Source organism: Monodelphis domestica, chromosome 1 (assembly GCF_027887165.1).
Source record: "Monodelphis domestica isolate mMonDom1 chromosome 1, mMonDom1.pri, whole genome shotgun sequence".
Classification (NCBI taxonomy): domain Eukaryota; kingdom Metazoa; phylum Chordata; class Mammalia; order Didelphimorphia; family Didelphidae; genus Monodelphis; species Monodelphis domestica.
The window spans coordinates 726,594,358-726,620,380 of NC_077227.1; the positions used below are offsets into that span (position 1 = coordinate 726,594,358).

The window sequence follows — 26,023 nt, forward strand, 5'->3', positions numbered from 1 at the left end:
AGGGGGAGACAGAGGCAGAGAGATAGAGACAGAGACAGAGATAGAGACAGAGACAAAGACAGCAACAGAGACAGAAAAAGACAAAGACTGAGAGACAGAGAGAGACAGAGCCAGAGAGACAGAGAGGGAAGAGAGTGGAGGGATAGAAGTAGAAGAAAGGGGGAGACAGAGACAGAGAGATAGAAACAGAGAGGGAAGAGAGTGGAGGGATAGAAGTAGAAGAAAGGGGGAGACAGAGGCAGAGAGATAGAGACAGAGACAGAGATAGAGACAGAGAGACAGAGACAAAGACAGCAACAGAGACAGAAAAAGACAAAGACTGAGAGACAGAGAGAGACAGAGCCAGAGAGACAGAGAGGGAAGAGAGTGGAGGGATAGAAGTAGAAGAAAGGGGGAGACAGAGACAGAGAGATAGAAACAGAGAGGGAAGAGAGTGGAGGGATAGAAGTAGAAGAAAGGGGGAGACAGAGGCAGAGAGATAGAGACAGAGAGACAGAGACAAAGACAGCAACAGAGACAGAAAAAGACAAAGACTGAGAGACAGAGAGAGACAGAGACAGAGAGACAGAGAGGGAAGAGAGTGGAGGGATAGAAGCAGAAGAAAGGGGGAGACAGAGACAGAGAGATAAAGAGACAGAGACTGAGAGACAGAGACACAAAGACAGTAACAGAGAGAGACAGAAAAAGACAGAGACAGAGAGGGAAGAGAGTGGAGGGATAGAAGCAGAAGAAAGGGGGAGACAGAGACAGAGAGATAGAGACAGAGTCTGAGAGACAAAGAAAAAAGACAGATCTAGAGATAGGGAGGCAAGTTGAGAGACAGAGAAAAGACACAGAGAGATGGAAGCATGTAAAGAACAACTCTGTAGCCCCAATCCCTAAAGCAGAGGGGATAGAGGGGGCAACCGAGAGCCTCAGACCTAGAAGGGCTGCTCCTTTGGGTTCCTTGGCTCACTGTTCTGGGAAGCAAGGCATGAAGAGGAGGCTGATGTGAGCTCTGGCTCATCAGAGGCTGTGGGCTGACGGGGAAGGGAGGTGGCCCTAGAAGGCTCCCACCTTGGAGGGGAGACATGAATGCCAGCAGACTTGTAGGCACTCCTTGAGTGTTTTTCCGTTGTTGAGCTCTGTAGCTAAGCTAACCCCTGGCTCAGACATATGATAGAACACTTGGGGCATTAGAGTTGGGGGTGATCAAAACAGACACCCAGAGGAGTCCTGGATCCCAAAGAATGGCAGCGCAGGGACGCCCCTCAGGTAGGTTTTCTGCCTCCCTCCATCCACTCTACCTTGATGCCTCTTCATCAAGATGAAGCTCACTTCTGTTCAAAAACTGTGCTTATTTTAAGCATCCTCTCTGAGAGGATGCACTGGACAGATGCAGCTTGAATGACTTTATGATACATTTTCTCTCCAGTCTTCGGGGAGGCCCACTCTCGCTCCCTCATGCCCTCTCCGAGCCTGTCTGAAAGAGCATTAGGAGGGAAAAAAGTCCTAGGATTACTGTAAGAAACACAGCGGGGAAGACACTTTGGGGATAGTTTATTTCGAATTTGAAGAGAAATAAAAATCTGAATTTCCTTCCCTTTATTGTGAAGTAAAGTCACTGATAATGTACCATGTCCAGCCGGAGCCAATGACGGGCCAGCACCATTGTGCCTTTGCATATACAGGGCTTTTCTCACGGAAAAATGTGTTTCCACACTTCTTCTCGGACCATCTCTCTGCCGCTTCATCATCCTTACTCATTCAGTTGGCAAAGCAGAGCAGAGCCTTTGGCAATCCAGTAGTCATTTGATCTTTTGGACGGTAAGAGGATCGTCACCACAAAATTGGTTGAATGGCCTGGTTAAAGAAATGAGAAGAAATCTGTTAAAGGAATTTTCCTATGACGGGAAGAATGATGGATTAGAGGATGAAATCTGTAAAGCTTCTTCTCTGTAGGGCACTGGAAAAGTCATTGCACCTCTGTAGGTCTCAATTTCTTCATCCTTTAAAAAAAATAAAACCCTTACTTTTTGTTTTAGAATTGAAACTAAGCATCAGTTCCAAGACAGAAAAGCAGTAAGGGCTACGTGATAGGGGTCAAGTGACTTGTGCAGGGTCACACAATCCATGTTCTCCCTTCTCTACATCTGACTCTCTGTCCACTGAGCCATGTAGCTGCCCCCTCAATTTCTTTATTAAGCTCCTACTATGTGCCAGACATTGGGCTTAAGTGCTGGGGATTCAAAAAGAGGCAAATGACAGTCCCTGTCCTCGAGGAGCTTATAATCCAATGGAGGAGACAAATGTATACAACCAAGCTCTATGTGCCCTGTCCTCTCTGCTGATCTAAATTTGTGTGGCTTCTTCTCTGACTTGCTGTCCTCTCTGGAATTCATAACAACTCCAGGAGCTCAGTGGCTTCTGGACAGCACGCATGGCCTTAAAGGGACAGAAAATGGGCCATTTTGGGGGTAGGGCCCAAGCTTAAAAGCTGTTTTGTTTCTTATGACACAGTAATGAGGTGAATGTTTCTCTTTCTCCATCTCTTCCTGGGTGCAAATCCTGAAGGATGCAAGAGGAGCCCCGCCCTTCTCCCTGAAGACTTCGGCTTACTCATTCTCTGCTCTGGCAGCCCTCCCTGAACCCTGCATGAAAGATGAATGATGGGATGAAGGAAGGAGTGTGAATGCCAGGAAAGACACATCCTTCTTTATTTTGGCTTCACTATTATTCAATTCAAAGGAGAGAGAGTGCTGGATTTGGAGCCCAGGAGAGACCCGTGGGCAAGTCACTGCCCCTCTCTTAGACTCAGTTTCTTTATCTGTAAAAGAGAGATAATAATAGATTTACCTCCCAAGATGATGAGGATCAAATCTGAGATTGTAGAGCATTTTGCCCACTTGAAAGCATGATGTAAATGCCAGCTATTATTACAACTCAGTAAATATTTGTCAGGGGATGATAAAGGAATGGTCTACGTCTAGGAGGAACTTCCAGTGGAGCTTCTCTACCCATAAAAGGCAATAGCTCTTCTCGAGTGTACAGCGAGAAGAGTTTTGTCCAATTCCTGTATCCTTTCTATTTCTAAGTAATGCTCTGCCTCAGTTTCAAACTGAGACTTGGCCGGTTTTTCAAGCCTCTCTCCTCACTCTTTTGTTCCTGGCAAGCTGAGGAATGGCCTCACGTTCCCTATCTCAAAGCAGCTACTGAATTTGGGATGATGGAGATTGAGATGGCAAGCCCCATTTTGTTCAGTCTTGGCTGAATATGTCTAGAGTGGGGGCGCAGAAGGGCAACGTCTGGAGTCCCCACTGAAAAAAATTGGAAAAGGTCATTATTAATCAGGAATAAGCTGATTTCTTCAACTAGACATTGGCCTCCAATAAGCAAGGATGTGATTTTCCCATCACCCTAAAGGAATCAGGGAGGGACTAGGAGAAGGTTGGTCCATCCCCTCATTAGGTATTCTCCAGTTCAAGATGTCTTGGGCTGTCTAGGGAAGGGCCAATGAATAATCAAATTTTAAAACTGTATTTAATGACTCGCGACTCTGAATGAAATATCACTGAGAGAGATCACTGACCAATTAATTTATTGATTATTGCTAGATGGATCAATAATTGATTTTCTTGCCTCGAGCCCAATATCTCAGAATTTTTCATCCTCACAGTTCTCTAGAGAATTGCCTGGGCTGCTGAGTTGTTAAATGACTGCCCCAGGGTCACACAGTCGGTAAGTTTGAAGGAGGTCTTTATGATTAAGAGACCAGATCTCCATTCATGCCTCTTATGGATCAGAATGGGCTCCCTAAGTCATGCCTTTTGTATATTACAATAATATGTGATCTACAGTTTCACCAGTAAAAGAAACTTCCAGATGAGGAAATTCCCTCTCCCAGTGCAGGCAGCATCTTCTCTGACACAAACTTGTAGAGAATTGCTGGGTGGCAGGGGTGTACCAAGAACTTAAATGACTTGCCCAAGCTGGTAAGTGCCAGGAGTTTGGACTCGAACTCTGGGCTTCTTGACTCTTAGCTGCCTTTCTCTCCATGCTGGCACACCACTTCTCAACTGTTGGACTAAGAAGCTACAGCTTTGCTTTCTATAGCTGAAATAGCTGCCAGTTCTGCTGATTTACTCTGGAGGCTGGTGTGAGTCTTATAATCGCATTAAAAAATTGGGCATTTTAGAAAACAAACCAAAACAAAACCTTTGAGCTGATCAGGAAAGCTCCTTCCTGTATTTTCCCAATCTTTTTTCTTCTTCTCCATTTTATCCCCTAAATGAAGAGCCAGATAACTTGTTTGAATGTCAAAGTCCTGGATTCTGATTCTGCCATTTTCAGTGTGGTTCTAAGGCTACAGCAAATGGGCTCCAGGATTTCTCATCCCAGAATTCAAATTCTACTTAGCAATTCCAGCCTGAGAGAGACTTAGGGAGCAGGAATGGGTTTTAAGCATGCTTTAATTACATCCTTTCTGACATCGATAAAAAGAAACGCCACAGAGGCAATGGGTGAAATGCCCAAGAACCAGGTCCTTCAGATGGTCCATGGCACAGGCATGATCCATGAAGCTTAATCGTGCAAGAAGGAAGTTTTTCAGATTTCCCCAGTTCTGGCTCTCTTCCTCCACCTTGTGGAATTTGAAGACACTTTGGACAGCCAGAGGTTGGAGAGAAGCCACAGACTGGCTGGAAGGGCCCTGAGAGATTTTCTGGCTCAACTTTCTCATTCCGAAAATGGGTTATCTTGGGGACTGGCCCTGCCATCTTCTGGAATAATCTCTATTACCCTTTGATTCTTTATTGACCAACCAACTAAATAGACTTTTTTCCACTGTAGGTTTCTTGCTGAGCTCTACTTAAACACTTATAGTCTTACCTTCTTTAATGTGGAGGAGGAAGGGAGGAACTCAAAAATTTTAATGTTTTCAACAAGCAAATTAATTAAAAAACAAACATTTAATTATATTTTAGAAATTAGAAAAGAAAATGGAAAAACTGAAACTCTGAGAGGGAGAGTGATCTGCCCACATTCACACAACCAAATAGTGGAAGACTCAAGTGTCTTGATGACTTGTGAGTCTAGAAGTCTTTCCAGGACATCACACTGCTCTTTTTCTTTAACCACAAAGGTACATCAATGTTTAGCGCAATCCTAGGAGAGTTGACGGAGTCCCTGCAAATCTCTATGAAAAGGTAAAAATTAAAAACTAAAAGTTGGGTTTTTAAAAACGAAAATGAGGACTTTTTTATTGGTCTAGACTTTGACCTCATTAATAGAGAGATTTCTGGATGAAGAAATTCCCTGTATCACAGAGTAGGTGCTTAACAAATGCTTATTGATTTGACTTGACTACCAATGTAGGTCATTCCTTCTTGGCAACTTATACTCTCAGAGAGTGTCCTGGGGCACTGAGGGGTTCAGTGATTCAGTCAATAGGCATCAGAGGTGGAACCTGAGATTTCTGAGATTGGCTCTCTGCCCTCCACTATGTGTTGCCCATCTAAACTAGGGCAATGGAATCTGAAAACAAGGTGAACAGAACAGTCAAATCCAGAAATTGTTGTATTCTAGGTATCACTTTGAGACCTCTAGGATCAAATGACCCCATGATTCAGGATTGAGTGGTTCATCTAGGGCTAGTAGGCTATGGTGCATAGCCTGGCCTCCCCTGGACAACTTAGAGAAACAAGACAATGTTTTCTGGAATGGGATGCTTTGAATTGGGACATCCTATGCCAGATGCTCCAATTGGGCATGTATGTTTCCAAATGATGATAGCTGAAGGGAGACACTCTGTGCACAACAAATCATCACTACTACCCAGGTGAGAAAATAGTGACTTATGCTCTACAGTCATAGAAGCATAGTTTTCTGAGCTCCTATCTTCATAGGCTGTAACCCTAATCCCAGAAGGACTGAATCCTAATATTTCATCAGCACAGGAAGCTCCAGGTGGGGAAACCTCCCTGTTTAATTTATAATCTTGGGTGTCTAGAATATAAAGAGAATGGTAGCTTGCTCAGGGTCATGAAAGCAGTATCTATATCTTTATCTATATCTATTTCTGTATCTGTATCTATACCTATTTCTGTATCTGTATCTGTATCTATATCTATTTCTGTATCTGTATCTGTATCTATATCTTTTTCTGTATCTGTATCTATATCTATTTCTGTATCTGTATCTGTATCTATATCTATTTCTGTATCTGTATCTGTATCTATATCTTTTTCTGTATCTGTATCTATATCTATTTCTGTATCTGTATCTGTATCTATATATTTTTCTGTATCTGTATCTATATCTATTTCTGTATCTGTATCTGTATCTATATATTTTTCTGTATCTGTATCTATATCTATTTCTGTATCTGTATCTGTATCTATATCTATTTCTGTATCTGTATCTATATCTATTTCTGTATCTGTATCTGTATCTATATCTTTTTCTGTATCTGTATCTGTATCTATATCTATTTCTGTATCTGTATCTATATCTGTCTATATCTATATCTATTTCTATATCTATATCGGTATCTATGTCTATATCTATATCAATATCTGAAGTTGGATTTGAACCCACGTCATCTTGGCTTTGAGGCCAATACTCTATCCACCAGGTCAAGCTGTCTAAATGTTATGCATTTAATGTTATGTTATACTTTTACTCATAATGTTGTGCAAATATAAAATAATATATAATGTTATACATTATTTAATTAAATTAATTAAATTAATTATATATACATATAATAAATTTAAAAAATTAAATATAAAAAACTATAAATAAATACATTAAAATGATTATAATTTTTTTGGCTTGGGTTCTCAAACATAAGCTAAAAGTTCAGCAGTCGGATAAGAAATTCTGGGAAGTACAAGGGAGGTAAATGTAGTTTTACTTAGGCATCTAGGTGTGATCCCCAGCCTCCCTCCATTTCCCTTAGACAGATTCAGGGTACTGTGGAGATGGCCAGCATGCCACCCTAGAATAAAGCTGACCTAGCCATAACTGCCCCAGGGATATCTTGCATCCACTCCATTGGTGTAGTGTGGATGGCATGTGTGATGTTTACAGTTAGTAGTCTGAAGGGCTGACTAACAGAGAGAAAGAAGCTAAATCATCTAGTTAAAAGCATCTAGAAGCATTTGTATGGCCAACTGTGAGGGATGCTGCCATGGTCCTCTATCACTCTCACAGCTTGTTTCCCTTCTTTGCAAACTACAAATGCCAATGTCTTGAGAGATGGGCACCAGAGTCCAGAGAGTCACAACCATGCCAACTTACTGGGGAGAGGGAGCAATTTGATAAGGAACAAATTTAGGGGCAGCACTTCAATTATTTAACTGTAGCTCTGCAAGAAACCTACAGCAGAAAAAAACCAGACTTGGTTGGTGAGTCAGTAAAGAAGCAAAGGGTCATAGAGATGATGACAAAAGATGACCCAGGAGCGGTCCCCAAGACAGCCCAGGACGACAGCTGTCTCCTCAGCAAGGCGCTCATGAAGTAGGCTGAGAGTCATAGTGTTGATGGTGAGAATGATAATGATGGTGATAATGATAATGAATTGGCAGAGTAGATCTCACAGTAGCTAATTACAGCAATCTAAGCAGGTGTCCCTCACGCCTTTTGGGACTTAGCAATGTACCCTTTGGGGCAGATAGACTGGCCTAGTAGATCAATGTGAATTTGAGGTCCACCAAAGACCCTTAGTAGCTGTGTGACCCCACGCAAGTCACTTGTCTTTCTCATTGCTCAATTTTCCCATTTCTAAAATGAGATCAATGGCAATGTTACCTGCCTCACTGAGCTGTCGGGAGCAGCCAGTGAGATAATTAATAAGTGTAAACAGCTTTGCAAGGCTTCAAGTGTTCTATAAATGTTAGCTCTTCTCCTCCGAAGCCAGAAGGCATCGTGGTAGGGGTGAGAAACTTGTGTCTTACAGGACGAGGGTCTTGTAGGAGCTGCTTTGGGTCTGTGTAAGTAGAGCTCTCAGGGATCCAAGCAGGCACTGGCTCTGCTCTCAAGAGACCCAAATGATATTGTAAAATTTAAAATTATATCTTAATAATAAAATATTACATTTTATGGAGGTTTATTTAAATGATCATTAGAAACCAAAGAATAAAGAGGAAACAAAATAAAAACCACGTGCCCATGGCTGGTTAGCCACTTTCAAAATCCCCGCCTTACCACCATCCCCTCTGATTGCTGCATCATGCCAAAGAGGGCATGGGAGGAGTCACAGCCAGTTAAATACCAGCAATGTGATCTTGCCAACAAGGAGATGCAGGAGAGATTATAGGGAATTTGGGGAAATACTAAGGACTTCCGGGGAATGAAGTCAAAGGTTCAAAACCTCAATTTATACAATATCAATGACCTGAAATGGGTCCCAGAGAATCACTACAGTCACATATATCCATATATGGTAAGAGAAGTCCAAGAAGGTCTATTAAACTTGTGTCCAACCCACTGGAGATGGGTCATTGGTAATTCCAAAAGTTCCATCTCAACAAACAAAGGGAAAAATGGCAAAATCTCATTGCTGTAAGGGTTATATAGGAAGAAAATGCAAAATATCGCTTTCAAGGAGCATCTATTTTAATGGAGGAGCCATTAGAAATTCATTTATAAACAGCATCAGGTTCATGGTAACCTTTTATTATGTTGCCCCCCACCCCAATCAGAGCAGACACAAACATCCCAACTATAGTCCCATAAGGAAGAAAGCTGGAAGATTTTTTGAGCTTAGATGGGTTCCTTATGCCTTCTCCCCCAAAATGAGGCGCAATGGCATGATAGAAATGGTGATAGCCTGGGGGGCAGCTCTGACACTTTAGATCATAGATCAAGAGCTTGAATGGGGTGGAGGGGGCTGAAATATCATTTAGTTTGATTGTATCTGAGGTCACACAGCAGAGAGGGAACCAAGAAGAAGCACTGCTATGTGAATGTAAACAATGCACTCTGGCAATGTATGAATGCTGGCTCATGTTAACAACAGCTAGCCAGCTCATCTCAATGTTCACATAGCCCAGAGATGTAGGCAATGTTCAGTCTTGGTAGAATACACAGAAACGTGTATTAAAGTGTTTTTCAATTGTGACCAATTCTCTGTGAGCCCATTTGGGGTTTTCTGGGCAAAGATTCTAGGGTGGTTTGCCATTTCTTTTTCCAGTTCAGTTTGCAGATGGAGAAACTGAGGTAAACAGTGAAGTGACTTGTCCAGGGTCACTCAGTTGCTGTTATCGATGGTTATCTTGATAAAAAGCCTAAAGTTTGTATTTCATGTACCTGGGTGGGATATTGTTTTCAGTCCAGTTAATATACTTCCTGCTATGTTTATGATTTCAAGGATGGAACTGGATGCCTACGTCTTTCCTACTGGGCTTCTGTCCATTCCCCATAGCCTGGAGATTTCCTCAGTCCTCAGTGGATCACAGGACTTAGAGATGCTAGAAGTTTAGAGATGGTACAATCCAGTCTTTCATTTGACAGATGGGAAATGCAATGTTTGCCTAAAGTGTAATAGTGGAAAGCAAGTGTTTGGATTCGAACCTAGATCCCCAGTCTCCAAATCCAGTATTCTTTTTACTCTGCCATTTTATTTTCTGGCAGTGGTGAAAGTCAGAAAATAATGATGATGATGGTAGTGATGACAATAATATATTTTTAGTGCTTAAAAAAAAAACCCTTATCTTAGAAATGATTCTAGGTATCAGTTCCAAGGCACAAGAGCAATAAGAGTTAGGCAATGAGGGTTTAAGTGACTTTCCCAGGGTCACATAGCTAGGAAATGTCTTGGGTCAAATTTGAACTTGGGACCCCCTATCTTCAGTCTTGGTTCTTAATCTACTGCACCACCTAGCTGGCCCCTTTTTAGTGCTTTCCAAATATTATCCCATTTGATCCTCATAACAATCCTGTTGGGTATATGGTATTATTAATATCTACCATTAGCATATGAGAAAATGGAAGCCAACAGAGGATAAGTGACTTGCCCAAGGTCACACAGTTGATAAATGTCTGAGGCAACTTTTGAACTCAGCTCTTCCCTTCTTCAGGCTCAGCACTCGATGCACTATAGAGCCACCTGGTGGTTAGAAATAGGGATTATTCCATTAGGCCAGGATTAGATTTTTTTGGGGCGGTATTCTGTGACAAAGCTCCAGACAGAATCACAACATTCATGTTAGTTTTCATATGGATGGATGAGACAAAGTTCTTACCAGTGGTGGAGAGCGTCCCTGCTCGGGCTCCCGTTTTGTAGAGTGGAGAGTGATACAGGGAGGGATGGGGTTCATAGTTCTGATGAGGCTCAAAATGCACCACGGGCAGCATAGGATTCATCTGTCCAGGCAAAGCATCTTCTATCACCATGTCGTCATCATCCCAGCGTGAAGCATCCATGAACATCCCGTGCACCAGCACACCGTCCTCAGGAGAGGGTAACTGAAAGGGAAACAGAAACCCAGAAATAGCATCGGTACATTTCTGGAGGGGGTGCTGGAAACAAGCATTTATTGAGCCCTGATTACATCAGAGAGTCACCCAGAATCAATTCTGCTTGTAGTGTGTGCCTGGCACCAGGCTCAGGGCTGGGGATACAAGAAAGGCAAATTACTAGTACAGCAACAGCAACAAAATGAAGTATACAGTCTCTGAGCTCTCTTGGACCTTAGAGTTAACTAGGCCAGACACTGGCAAGGCTCTGAGGAGATAACTGAAATGAATGAAGCAAATCCCTACTCAGGAAGAGTTTGGGTGAGACAATGTGCATCCATCCATCCATCCATCCATCCATCCATCCATCCATCCATCCATCCACCTTCATCCATCTATCCACCTATTCATCCATCCACCCACCCATCCATCCATCCATCCATCCGTCCGTCCGTCTGTCCATCCATCCATCCATCCATCCATTCATCCATCCATCTATCCTTCCGTCTGTCTGCCCATTCATCCATCCATCTGTCTGTTCATCCACCCATACACCCACCCATCCATCCATCCATCTATCCATCCATCGAACCATCCATCCATCCATCCATCCATTCATCCATCTGTCTGTCCATCCATCTATCCATCCATCCATCCATCTATCTATCCATCTGTATGTCTGCCCATCTATCCATCTATCTGTCTGTCCATCCACCCATCCACCCACCCATCCATCCATCCATCCATCCATCCATCCATCCATCCATCCATCCATCTATCCTATCTCTCTTTCTCCCTCTCTCCCTCTCCTCTCCCTCCCTCCCTTCCTCCCTCCCTCTCTCTCTCTCTCTCCATCCATCTGTCTATCTCTCTGTCTCTTTGTCTCTCCCTGTCTCTATCTATAGATGTAAATATAAGCAAATACACACAAGTATGTAATAAAAGAGCAGATATATATGTGCTCTTTTCACACATTCATTTCACCCAGAACATAGGCTGTATGTAGTGTATGCTCATATGTGGTTACATGTATGTGTACACATGTGTATATGTATAGAAATAAAGAGCCCATGTATATCAGTGTATACACAGATGTGCATGGGGAGGGGGGGTTGTTGGTCTCTAAAGTCACACGTAGCTCTGATAGTCTCCGATTCTGAGGAGATGAGGAGAAAGAGGCCAGGCTAGTGGAGGGTGCAGAGGAGAACCAAAGGGCAGTCCCAGAGTGGGCTTAAGGATCCCCTAAGCCCTGGACAGATGTTCTCGGGATCCAGATTCCCTCCTCTTGGCCTGACATCTTTTCTCTTGGTTCTAGAGCAGTCTACACTCTTACTCCTTCTCTCTCCCTACTTCCTCCTAAGCAGCACGGGGGAAGATGGTGGCATGCGAGGGAACAAAGTGTGTTCTTTTGGAATCAGGGAGTTCTGAGGTCAAATCCTCCCTCTGACATTTAGGACCTGGGTGACCCTGAGAAGTCACTTAACCTCTGTTTGCCTCAGTTTCCTTATCTGTGAAATGGAGCTAATCATAGTACTTACTTCACATGGTTGTTGTGAGCACAAAATCAGATAAGGGAAGTGCTTTGTCAACCTTAAGAGCGCTCTCTATACTTTAGTGATTATTATTATTCCCTTCCTAGTCTAAGTTCTTTTTCTTTTTCTTTTTTAACACTAGCTTGTTTTTTTCTTTTGAAGTGATCTCCCTTTTCTCCAACCTCAGATATTTATGAATTCTCCCTTTTTATGAGTCCCCAAGTCCAGGGTTATTAGGCCTCTTTTGGAGGAGACAAAGAGATCTCTGTCTTTCCATAATCTTTCCCCTGCTATGCATATTAATGCATATATAATATAATGTGCTGTAGTGAAAAGAGACCTGGCAGAGGGGCTGGGAAGACTCAGGTTTAAATCCTGCCTCTGACCCATACTGGCTGTGTGACCTTGGGCAAGTCCCTTCATGGCTCAGGGCCTCCAGACCACTCAGACTCTTTAAAAACTCTTCCTTTGTGTCCTAGTAACAGCACTAAGGCAGAAGGTCAAGGGCTAGGCCGTGGGGGTGAAGTGACTCGGTCAGGGCCCCCCAGCTAGGAAGTGTCTGAGGCCAGATTGGAACCCGGGTCCTCCTAACTTCAGGCCGGGTGCTCTATCTATTAAGCCACCCAGCTGTCCTGTTTAAGGCTCGTACATTGTAGAGAAAGTACAAGCCTTCATTGGTAGAGGGAGTTTCTCACAGGAATCTTCCTAGACTAAGGAAACCTTGACCTTATTAAATCATTTCAGTCACATCCAACTCTCTGTGACTCCATTTGGGGTTTTCTTGGCAGAGATACTGAAGTGGCAAACCATTTCCTTTACGATGAGGAAAATGAGGCAAGCGAGGTGAAATGGCTTGCCCAGGGCCACATAGCTAGTTCGCTATTTCCTTCTTCAGTTCATTTTATAGCTGAGGAAACTGAGGCAAGCAGGGTAAAATGACTTGCCCAGGGTCACACAGCTAGGCTGTGTCTGAGGCTGAATTTGAACTCCTGATCCAAAGCCACCAGCTGCCCCCAGTCATCTATCTATCACCACAATACCTTCCATAGAGCCATCACAACCACCACGTCATAGAGGAGAAAACCAAAGTTCAGACAGAACAAGTCATGCTGGGGGCAGAATTGGGGTCCCCTCTTTTCTGGCTCCCCCAGAAGCTTCTCTCCATGATGCCGGAGGCAGAGAAGCCATGGATGGAGCCGGGACCTGACATCTGGGACGTAGGGGTGAGGGTGTCTGGATAGAGTGCGAATCTGCACAGTGGGTACCATTGGACTCCACCAGCCCCAACAAGGAGTCTCAACAATGTTTATGGTCCTCCCTGGCGGCCTGTCCAAGGGGGACGATACCTCCAAATCCATGGCCATCTGTTGTCCAAACTGGACAGTCTTAGAGGCTTCGATCACCGCGGCTTGGTCTCGGTAAGAAGGGACGATGTTGTAGGAGAAGTTCAGCTCATCAATGGGTAAGTTGTATTTCCGAGCATAGTTTTGCAGGGTCCCTGATGGAGAGAAGGATGGAGAAGTCGGCTCTTCTGCATTTGTACATTTAGCTTGCGTCTCCCGGCTGGTGGAGGCATTGACTCGGGGATTAGATGGATCCCGTGAATTTACCATCAGTCAAATACCTCCACCAGCATCTGGCCCCAACCATCTGGGCTTTGAGTTAAGCCACTGTGGTATTCAGATGTCTTCCTGCCTCCCAAGGGGTGGGAGGTTGGGCATAGTGAAGAGTCTCAGACCCCGGCAGTTTTAAGTTCAAGTCCTGCCTCTCTGTAGGACATCAGGGATAAAGAAACCGAGAACACAAACAATAACAAAAAAATACCTTGAGAATGTCTGTTCCTCCGAGGTCGTCTTTCTATGGCATTGAGGAACAAAATGGGCTGAGCAAGATTTTAGCGGGGTGATGATGGAGGAGGTGGGATGACTGGGGGTGGGGGGAAAGATAGGTCTGGAGCCTGGGCCACTGAAGGCCCCGATGGAACTCTGTGATGATGGCGGGCATGGGAAGAGGTGGTGGCATGTGGTTAGACAACCAGAGGCAGCACACCTCAGGGATAAATACTGAAAAGGAGGAGTGGGGCCAGAAGGAGCAGCAGAGCAAGTGATAAAGAGAATCTGCTTTTCAAAAAGTAAAATTTGGGGAATCTAGGAGGCAGAGTCAAGATGGTGGCCTAGAAGGAGCAGAAGTTCAGACCTCTGAATACCCTTCCTAACCGATCATAAACTGAATGCTCCCAGGGGACTGAAAATCAAACTTAAGAACAAGACAGAGCCAAGGAACCCTTCTGCTGGACTTAATTCAAAAGGTACACCCCCCAAAAAGTCAGAATCTGAGAACACTCGGGTTTAAGGGGAAGACAGAAGGAAGGCCCCAGGACCCATCCCCCCTCCCAACTAGAGCTCTGAGATTCCAGTGGCAGCGGGAACTTCTGGGCGGGCAAAGGTGCTGGTCTGGAGGGTGTACCTTGCAGGCAGGGCTGTGCCAAGTTCAGAGCGTCCAACACAGATGGTGGGAAAGAAGCTAGAGAGGGAGCATTGACCTGGCAGCCTGGTCAGAGCTGTGGAGATCCTCCATATTTGCTCCAGCCATCCAGGAGGTTTTGGACTCAGAGCACACCCAGCCAAACTAAGCTGAACTTAATCCCATCAAAAGTCTCCAGAACTCAGGGAAGCCCAGGCTCCACACCCATCCTCACTGACTGCTGGACTTTAATCCAATCAAAAGCCTCTAGAGGACAGGGAAGCTCAAAGTCCCAACAACCCTCCCCCAGAGACTACACCGAGAGATCTTCTGTTAAAGCTCCAAGAGGGGAGACTGACAGAATCCCCCAAAACCAAAAAAAATGAGAGGAGCAAGAGCACAGTCAAATATGGGGAGAAAAGAAGGGGTGAATATGAGCAAACAACAGAAAAAGAAGAAAAAACTTTAATAGACAGCTTCTATTCAGCAAATGGAACAGAGGGGGGGAGATCAACAAACAATAAATCAGAAATCCCAGTGAATTGGATACAGGCTGTGGAAGAATTCAAAACACAATTAAGAGAGGCTGAAGACAACTGGGAAAAGAACTTAAAAATTTAGCTAAGTCATCTGGAAACAGAAACACTTGAACTAAAATGAGAAAAATAATGTCTTGAAAGCCAAAATCAACCAGCTGGAAAATAAAGCAAAGGAGATGAAAGATGAGGCAAAGAAGATGAAAGATGAGACAATGGAGACGAAAGACTAGGTAAAGAGGATGAAAGATGACCTTCAAAAAAATCAGATCAGAAGGAAAAGGATAACCAAAAAGCCAGGGATGAAATCCAGTCTTTAAGAACCAGAATACAACAACTGGAATTAAGTGACCTCACAAGGCAGCAGGACACTATAAAACAAAATGAAAAGAATAAAAAAAATTGAAGAAAATATGAAGTATCTCATTCACAAAACAGACGATTTAGAAAATTGTTTGAGAAGAGACAATTTAAGAATTATTGGTCTACCAGAAGACCACAGCAAAAGAAAAAGCCTGGACATAATACTACAGGCAATTATTCAGGAAAACTGCTCTGATATCCTAGAACAAGAGGGAAAAGTGGAGATTGAAGGAATCCACAGATCACCTCCTGTATTTAATCCCCAATTGACAACACCCAGGAATGTTATAGCCAAATTCAAAAACTATCAGACCAAAGAAAAGATATTACAAGCTGCTAAGAAGAAGTCATTCAGATACCACGGAACCACAGTGAGGATAACACAGGATCTGGCTGCATCCACACTGAAGGACCGAAAAGCATGGAATATGATATTCTGGAAAGCAAGGGAACTAGGTCTACAACCAAGAATCAACTACCCAGCAAAACTGACTATATTCTTACAGGGGAAAGTATGGTCATTCAACACAATAGAAGAATTCCAAGCATTCGTAAAGAAAAGACCAGACCTAAACAGACAATTTGATGTCCAAGCATAGAACTCAAGAGAGCCATCAAAAGGTAATTAAAAAAGAGGGGAAAAAGAAACACAAAACAAGACAACAAAAAAATTATTTTTAAGAGACTCAATAAGTTAAAATGATATGTATCCCTATAAGAAAAGAGGTCATTGGTAACTCTTAAAAACTGTCGCTATCACCTGGGCAGCTAGAAGAATTACACTTAGAGGGAACAGTGACAAACTGTATAGGATGAAAGGACAAGACATAAATAGGTATAGAGATATATACATGCACAAATACATATACATGTATGTATACATATATATATATATATATATATACAACTAGAGGTTGTATATATATGTATATACAAAAAGAGGTTAATACTAAAAGGAATGGGAAAAGAAACAAGTTGGGGTAAATTTATATGTTACAAAGAAGCTCATGGTGGGAGGGGGGTAGAACATCAATACACTGGAAGGGTAAAGAGGTTGGAGATAGGAAATACTCAACTCTTATGTGCTTTGAAACTGACCCAAAGAGGGAAGAACAATCCAATCCATTGGGACAGAGAATAGATTTGCGCCCTATAGGGGAGTAGAAGGGTAACAAACTGACTGGTGGGGAGGGAAACAGTACAAGGAAGGGAGAGCGTGGGGTGACAATTTTAGAAAGACTACAGGGAAAATAAGGGGGGGAATAAGAAGGAAGGAGGGTAGAAAGGGAAGTAAAATAAGGGTGGGAACTAGGGGGACTGATTATAAACAAACACTGGTGTAGAAGGAAATAGTGAAAGAAGAAAAGGCAGGACCAGGAGTAGAAATCAAAATGCTGGGAAATACACAACTAGTAATCATAACTCTGAATGTGAATGGAATGAACTCACCCATAAAATGCAAGCAAATGGCAGAGTGGATTAGAATCCAAAACCCTACCATATGCTGTTTACAAGAAACACACATGAGGAAGATAGATACTCATAGGGTGAAAGTAAGAGGATGGAGCCAAATTTACTGGGCATCAACTGATAAAAAGAAGGCAGGAGTCGCAATCATGATATCTGACAAAGCCAAAGTAAAAATAAATCTAGTTAAAAAGAGATAGGGAAGGTAATTACATCCTGATAAAAGGCAGTATAGACAATGAGGAAATATCTGTACTCAACATGCATGCACCAAATGGCATAGCATCCAAATTTCTAAAGGAGAAACTAGAGGAGCTCAAGGATGAAATAGATAGAAAAATTATACTAGTGGGAGATCTGAACCGTTCTCTATCTGAACTAGATAAATCAAACCAAAAAATAAATAAGAAAGAGGTAAGAGAAGTGAATGAAAGCTTAGAAAAATTAGAGTTAGTAGACACGTGGTGGAAAATAAATAGAGACAAAAAGGAATATACCTTCTTTTCAGCAGCACATGGTACATTCACAAAAATTGACCATGTATTAGGGCATAAAAACATTGCAAACTAGTGCAAAGGGGTAGAAATAATAAATGCAAACTTCTCAGATCATAATGCAATGAAAATAATAATTAGTAAGGGTACATGGAGAGGTAAATAAAAAATTAATTGGAAATGAAACAATATGATTCTCCAAAACCAGTTAAAGAACAAATCATAGAAACAATTAATAACTTCATTGATGAAAATGACAATGATGAGACATCCTTTCAAAACCTGTGAGATACAGCCAAAGCAGTACTCAGGGGCAAATTTATATCCCTGAGTTCATATATTAACAAATTAAGAAGGGCAGAGGTCAATGAATTGGGCATGCAAATTAAAAAACTAGAAAGTGAACAAATTAAAAATCCTCAGATGAAGACTAAATTAGAGATCCTAAAAATCAAAGGAGAAATTAATAAAATTGAAAGTCAAAGAACTATTGATTTAATAAAAAAGACTAGAAGCTGGTACTTTGAAAAAACAAATAAAATAGAAAAAGTACTAGTCAGTCTAATTAAAAAAAGTAAAGAAAAAACCAAATTGACAATATCCAAGATGAAAAGGGAGACCTCACCTCAAATGAAGAGGAAATTAAGGCAATCATTAAAAACTACTATGCCCAATTATATGGCAACAAATATGGCAATCTAGGTCAAATGGATGAATACTTACAAAAATATAAATTACCTAGACTAACAGAGGAAGAAATAAATTACCTAAACAATCCCATATCAGAAAAAGAAATTGAACAAGCCATCAAAGAACTCCCTAAGAAAAAATCCCCAGGTCCAGATGAATTCACAAATAAATTCTATCAAACATTCAAAGAACAACTAATCCCAATATTATATAAACTATTTGACAGAATAAGCCAAGAAGGAGTTCTACCAAATTCATTTTACAACACAAACATAATACTGATCCCAAAACCAGGCAGGTCAAAAACAGAGAAAGAAAACTATAGACCAATCTCCCTAATGAATATAGATGCAAAAATCTTAAATAGGATATTAGCAAAAAGACTCCAGCAAGTCATCACAAAGGTTATTCACTATGACCAGGTAGGATTTATACCAGGAATGCAAGGATGGTTCAGTATTAGGAAAATCACCCACATACTTGAACATATTAACAAGCAAACCGACAAAAACCACATGGTTATCTCAATAGATGCAGAAAAAGCCTTTGATAAAATACAACACCCATTCCTATTAAAAACACTAGAAAGCATAGGAATAGAAGGGTCATTCCTAAAAATAATAAACAGTATAAATCTGAAACCATCAGCAAACATCATATGCAATGGGGATAAACTAGATGCATTCCCAATAAGATCAGGAGTAAAACAAGGATGCCCATTATCACCTCTATTATTCAACATTGTACTAGAAACACTAGCAGTAGCAATGAGAGAAGAAAAAGAAATTGAAGGTATTACAATTGGCAATGAGGAGACCAAGCTATCACTCTTTGTGGATGATATGATGGTCTTAAAGAATCCTAGAGAATCAACTAAAAAGCTAGTTGAAATAATCAACAACTTTAGCGAAGTTGCAGGATACAAAATAAACACGCATAAGTCATCAGCATTTCTATATATCTCCAATCCATCTCAGCAGCAAGAATTAGAAAGAGAAATTCCATTTAAAATCACCCTAGACAATATAAAATACTTAGGAATCTATCTCCTGAGACAAACACAGGAACTATATGAACACAACTACAAAACACTCTCCACACAATTAAAACTAGATCTAAACAATTGGAAAAACATTCATTGATCATGGGTGGGATGAGCTAACATAATAAAAATGACAATCCTACCCAAATTAATTTACTTATTTAGTGCCATACCCATTAAATTACCAAAAAACTTCTTTACAGAATTAGAAAAAAACAGAACAAAGTTCATTTGGAAGAACAAAAGATCACAGAAATCCTGGGAAATCAAGAAAAAAAAATGCAAAGGAAGGAGGACTTGCAGTCCCAGATCTCAAACTATACTATAAAGCAGTGGTTATCCAAACAATTTGGTACTGGCTAAGAGACAGAAAGGAGGATCAATGGAATAGACTTGGGGTAAATGACTTCAGCAGGACAGTCTATGATAAACCCAAAGATCCCAGTTTTGAGAACCAAAACCCACTTTTTGATAAAAACTGCTGGGAAAATTGGAAGACAGTATGGGAGAGATTAGGTTTGGATCAATATCTCACACCCTACACCAAGATAAACTCAGAATGGGTGAATGACCTGAATATAAATAAGGAAAATATAAGCAAATTAGGAGAACACAGAATAGTATACTTGTCAGATCTTTGGGAAAGGAAAGACTTTAAAACCAAGCAAGAGCTAGAAAAAGTAACAAAATATAAAATCAATAATTTTGATTACATCAAATTAAAACATTTTTGTACAAACAAAATGAATGCATCCAAAATTATAAGGGAAGCAACAAATTGGGAAATAATATTCATTACAAAAACCTCTGACAAAAGTCTAATTACTCAAATTTATAAAGAGCTAAACCAGTTGTACAAAAAAATCAAGCCATTCTCCAATTGAAAAATGGGCAAGGGACATGAATAGGCAATTTTCAGTTAAAGAAATAAAAACTATTAATAAGTACATGAAAAAGTGTTCTAAATCTCTTATAATCAGAGAAATGCAAATCAAAACAACTCTGAGGTATCACCTCATACCAAGCAGATTGGCTAACATGACAGCAAAGGAAAGTAATGAAAGGGGATGTGGCAAAGTTGGGACACTAATTCATTGCTGGTGGAGTTGTGAACTGATCCAACCATTCTGGAGGGCAATTTGGAACTATGCCCAAAGGGCAATAAAAGACTGTCTGCCCTTTGATCCAGCCATAGCACTGCTGGGTTTGTACCCCAAAGAGATAATAAGGAAAAATACATGTACAAGAATATTCATAGCTGCTCTCTTTGTGGTGGCCAAAAACTGGAAAATGAGGGGATGCCCTTCAATTGGGGAATGGCTGAACAAATTGTGGTATATGTGATTGATGGAATACTATTGTGCTAAAAGCAATAATAAACTGGAGGAATTCCATGGAGTCTGGAACAACCTCCAGGAAGTGATGCAGAGCGAAAGGAGCAGAACCAGGAAAACATTGTGCACAGAGACTGATACACTGTGGTACAATCAAATGTAATGGACTTCTCCATTAGTGGCAATGAAGTGACCCTGAACCTAGGAGAAAAACCACTATCCACATCCAGAGGAAACACTGTGGGAGTAAAAACACCAAAGAAAAACAACTGCTTGAATACATGGGTTGAAGGCATATTGTTGGGGATGTAGACTCTAAATGAACATCCTAGTGTAAACAACAACATGGAAATGGGTTCTGATCAAGGACAAAGTAATACCCAATGAAATTGTGTGTTGGCTGCGGGAAGAGTGGGTGGAGGGGAGGGAGGGAAATAAAGTGATTATTGTAACCAAGGAATAATGTTCTAAATTGACTAAATAAACTTATTCAAATGAAAAAAAAATCAAAAAGTAAAATTTGGCCTTATTTATCCACTCAGTGGCCATTTTCTGCCTTTGGTGGAGGTCTCAGAACTGGGAAGCGTGGGGCTGGCTAAACTGGAATATCTCCCATCAATTCCCTAGTGCCAATCTTGGTGGGACAGACATACTTGGGTTTTTTGGTTGTTTTTCCTGTTCTCAGTTTTTTTTTCCTTGATGTACTAAAGAGATGACCAAGAACATTCTCCTGGCCAACATCTAGAACAGGAGTGGAGGAGAAACACTTTGAGCCTGGTCAAGTTTGGCTTGACCTGGTTTAAAATTCCAGGGCTCAGATTATAATCCAGAGTACAGAGTCCCAAAAAAAGACTTTCTCGTTCTCCCCCCAGTTCTAGGTTTTCTGAGAGGGGCCTGGATTTGGGAAACTAAGGACATCCTGCCATTTAGGACATTTTCTTGTTTTTGTTTTTTCTTCAGTTGAATTATGAAGTGGAACTTAATGATTTCTAACAATACTGAAACCCAAACTCCTAAAGAGTCTGCTATAGGAGAAATGTTTTCTATAGAAACATTTCGCCTCTCCTAACCACTTAGCATGGGCTCTGTCCCAACTGCTCTCAAAGATTTAGTTTCTGCCTTTGTTTCATCCCTCTGGGGGTGCCAGAAAGGACCTCTCGCACTCCTAACTCTCAGATTCTCCTTTGATTCAGAACCTACTTAGGAAAAATACTAGTACCTGTTAGAAATCCTTGAGGAAAAAAGAACCCGGAGATCCAATATGATTTGGGCTGTCCCCTTTTGAGCCAGAGCTGAAAAGAGAAACAATGAAATGGATTTTTATTTGGCTGAAATAGGCTATAGTCTATTTAAATTAAGGTCCCTGGTGCCTAGACCAGGGAGTTTCTCTTCTCCCTCTTTAGGATGATTTCTAAACCAGTCCAGAGACTTGGTTATTAACCCAATAAGTCTTTAAAGTGGCCAAGAAGGGGGCAGCTAAGTGGCTCAGTGGATAAAGAGCCACACCTAGAGTCGGGAGGACCCAGCTCAACCATATTCAGTTCAACGAATTTTTTCATAAATGTTCCTTTTTTTTTTAACCTTATCCTCTGTCTTAGAATCAGTACTGGGTATTGGTTCCAAGGCAGAAGAGTGGTAAGGGCTAGGCAATGGGGGTGAAGTGACTTGCCCAGGGTCACACAGCTAGGAAGTGTCTGAGGCCAGATTTGAACCCAGGACATCCTGTCCCCAGCTGCCCCATAAATGTTGCTTTTCAATAAACTATGGTGAATGAGAAGCACCATGTAGTAAAGGCTAGATGCCTGGCATCCTAGACTCAAGAAGACGGTTCTGTGATCATAGGCAAACGTGTAATTGCAATCTGACCCCTAGACCTACAATTCCCAGAATCCCACTCTCCTTCTTATGTTAAGTTCTGATGTAGGCAAGATATAAATTTGGTGTAGCCCCGCCTCTCACGCTCTCTTCCTGTGATCTGATTGGTGTGAGATGAGAGACAGCAGACTATTGCTCACGTGGTCTTCATTTTGTTAGATAATTAGGTTTTTTAAACATCTATTTCCTTTTATTCCTTCTACTTCAAGTAATTATTAATAAACTTGACAAAATTAATACTTGGAGCATTAGACATAAATTTAAATCCTACACAAGTCATTTGAGTATTTCCGGATGACTTTCTAAGGCTGTAAGTGATAGTCTCCCAGCATGGGTGGGAGGAGTTCCTGCTCTAGAAATTTCCTCCATAGGAAGAAGCATGGCTTTTCCTCCCTATGTCCCACCCTCTCCCTGGACTGGTCACAAGGCATAAACCCAGCCATGTTGCTAACAGTGGAATTCCGAAGGACGACTTTGCTCACATCCACAAAAGCTGTCCTCAAGATGAGATCTTTGACCCAAGATGATAAAGGCTTCAGTGATGGGTATGCAGCGTTGGACCACAAGACCGGGACCTGATTGTTAAGGAAACTATTGTATACTCTTTCCATTTCTTCAGACATGACAACGAAGCCAGCAATTGCTTTGTCCAGTGTTTCTAGGGAATTCTGAAAGGAAAAAACAAATGTTTCTCTTAAATACTCTCATCAAACATGGAAATCAAGATGAAGGGAAACATCTCCATTAAAGAGGATAAAATTGAGGTCTAGAGAAGTCATGGAACTTGCCCCTAAATCCTAGGTCTTTATTTTCTTTTTTAACCCCTTACCTTCCATCTTGGAATCAATGCTGTGTGTTGGTTCCAAGGCAGAAGAATGGTAAGGGCCAGGCAGTAGGGACTAAATGACTTGTCCAGGGTCACACAACTAGGAAGTGTTGGATGCCAGATTCAAACCCAGGACCTCCCGTCTCTAGACCTGGCTCTCAAAGCACTGAGAAACCTAGGGACCCCTGATCCCAGGGCTTTAGATTTGAAGTCCAGTGCTTTTCCCATCCAAGAAGCCAAGCTTTATTCTGCCATCTTGGTTTCCAGAAGTGAAAAATTTTATACATAATGAATCTAAGTAATTCTGGAAGATAGAGATATCCCACATGCATCTTGGAAGACAGAAATGGACCCTGGGAGAAGGGTCAAGGCTGGAGACATAAGATCCAATGAGATAACATATATACAGCCTTTCAAAAAACCGTAAAGCACTTTATAAATGCTAGCCTTGTAGACTTGGGAACCATTCACACAGACCTGATGATGAAAGACACAAAAGTATGGAATTCTAAAAACTACTGTATTATCCTAAATAACATTACAAAACAATGGAATTCAGTAAGAAAGATGAGACTGTTGTCATACTCTGATTAATCTTAGAAGACCATTAAATCGATCCACTTCTTGTCCAAGGACAGTCGTTAGGGAGTTGGGACGTCCTTGTGCATCCTTAACAAAGAGGGACTCCGAAGCTCCATCCATATCCAATTTTACTGAAACACACAAGACAAATTATTTCTAAGATTCCCTAACGTAATATTTTAAGCTTCTTTTTTAGGAATATTTTCAATGACTGCAATATTTGACCCATGTTCCCATGTCTCAGATGAGCTAGATGGGACCCTGTGAACCTAAAAGAGTATTAAGTAGAATTAGACAACAATTGCTGTAGAATGTAAGCTCCCAGAGGGCAGGAGTTTTTCCTTTTAAATCTGAGAAGCTGGGACTGTGCCTGGTAAATAGTATTTGCTTAAAGAATGCTTGCTGAATGAAACTGAACCAAAAAGTGGCCTTGCATTTTATCAGAGACAACTTTAGAGCTCAGGTCACTACTGGAGAAAAAAGACCTGAAACAAGGAAGGAGGAAGGAAACACATACTTTTTAGAGAACCTACTATGCGCCAGGAACTGTGCTAGGAATTTTTTTCTAGAAATGCTATTTCTAGAAATCTATTGTTTATTATCTATTTATTGTTTGTTATCTATTATTGTATATAATCTAGAAATCTATCTAAGTGCTAGAAATCTATTGCTCACAATAACCTTGGGAGGTTGGTGTTCTTATTGTAGCTGAGAAAATTGAGACAGAGTTCAGTGTCCAGGGTCATCTGTGGTCAGATTTGAACTCAGATCTTAATTCTAGGCCAGCATTCTTTCTAGCCACTTAGAGACTTCATGTCCTATCTCTCCCTTTAGATGGTATCCATTCTCTTCTTTATTCAAATTTTAGCTTGTCTTTGCTTGTGCTAGTCTTGTGTTTTTGGTTTCCCCAAGAAAATGTACCTAAAAACAATAGAAATGGGGTCATTAAACTCTTGTGGTATGCTGAGTCCTGCATTTATGCCTTTGTGGCTATGACAGAACTCCAGAATTCACTTTTTGGGCTCAGGAGAAGGGTTTGGAGGGCAATTTTATGAAGTTCTGTGAGCTTCCCAATCCTCCAGGTATACTCTCTGAGAGTTGTGTTATAAGTAAACTTTATAAGTATAACAGTATAACTGTTATAAGTGAATTGATAGACGAAACATCATCCTGTTCTATCACTAAGTTGCCTGAATATCCTCTATGTTGGTCCATTCTGGGCACAATTATGTGGCTGGCTGTGTTTTATTTTTCTTTCTTGCTATCCCTGTCCCTTAGTGGGGTCCCATCTTCAGATGACCTCCTGGTGGTCCAGAGGCATTTCTAGGACTGCTCTCTCTAGCACAACTTCATGCTGTGGAGCTCTCTCCTCCACTGGTCATCTGGCCTGGGTCTCCTTCCCTCTCAGCCATGCTTTCTCCAGTCAACAAGCATTTATTAAAAGATTACTTTATGTCCCAGTTCCCTGTTTGGCATGGGGATAGTTTATGCTCTAGGACAAACAAATTTGTGTGGAGGTGTCAATAGCTGATGAATAATAGGAAGAGAATAAATCTGCCTAATAAAAGATGATCCTTGTTTATTTAATGGTGGTCATGTTAGGCATTGGGGCTGGCTGATTGGAGAGAACTAGAGTGAGGGGGTTGGGTGCCTTTTGGTACTTCTGAAATCACACCCTTTGACAGCTTATTGCTTGCTTACATGCTATTCCTTCTTTGGCCACCTTTTACTTGCCCAATTCTTCAACTTAACTGCTTGGCATTAACCTTTAGTTAAGTGGGAGTCATTGACAGTTTAGGAAGTGGAAAGTGATCCGTTCAGATCTGTTCATTCAGATTACTTGGAATTACTTGGATTCCAGCTTTGGAAAAGGAGTGCTATTTGAGATAAGGCTGCTAAGGTATGTTGGAGGCAAATTCTCAAGGGCTTTCAGTGTTGTGAAGAGGAATTTGTATTTAGTTTTAAAGATGTTTTTGAGGAAGGAAAAGAGATGGGTAGATCTGTGCCTTACAGAGATTATTTTGGTAACAGCATGGAAATGAATGGAGATGGAGAAATTGGAAGAGGGCTCACTAGTTAGCAAACCACTGCAGTAGTCTAGTTCAGAAGTGATGAGGTGATGAGGGCCTGAATGAGAGCAGTAGAATGGGCACTTCTAGAGGAGAGAGTCTGCCTGGCATTTTTATCTTTGAGTGGCTAGTGCCTAGCATATAGTAAAAACTTAATACATATTGACTTACATCTGCAAAAAGGGAATTCTTTGTTCTCTTTGAGTTTACACTTGTGAAGGGGACTATTTTATTCTTTTTGCCTAGTTGGAGCTAACAACAAAAGCTTGAACTGGTTGGAGAATTTGGCAACCACGAAGTGATGCTCCTCCAC

General features: G+C 41.4%; 1 protein-coding gene across 1 annotated transcript in view; it reads right to left on the bottom strand.

The window, feature by feature from the left end:
* Positions 1 to 1,522: 1,522 nt before the first annotated feature.
* DNAH6 (dynein axonemal heavy chain 6) overlaps positions 1,523 to 26,023 on the bottom strand; it is a 224,010-nt gene continuing 199,509 nt past the window's right edge. Inside the window, exons 72-77 of the mRNA XM_001380022.5 lie at positions 23,645 to 23,772; positions 22,716 to 22,901; positions 21,578 to 21,650; positions 13,316 to 13,467; positions 10,224 to 10,446; positions 1,523 to 1,842 (exon numbers count right to left, since the gene is read on the bottom strand). Of these exons, the coding sequence (XP_001380059.3) occupies positions 1,739 to 1,842; positions 10,224 to 10,446; positions 13,316 to 13,467; positions 21,578 to 21,650; positions 22,716 to 22,901; positions 23,645 to 23,772 (866 nt within the window). The 3' untranslated portion in view covers positions 1,523 to 1,738. The remainder of the gene's footprint in view (positions 1,843 to 10,223; positions 10,447 to 13,315; positions 13,468 to 21,577; positions 21,651 to 22,715; positions 22,902 to 23,644; positions 23,773 to 26,023) is intronic.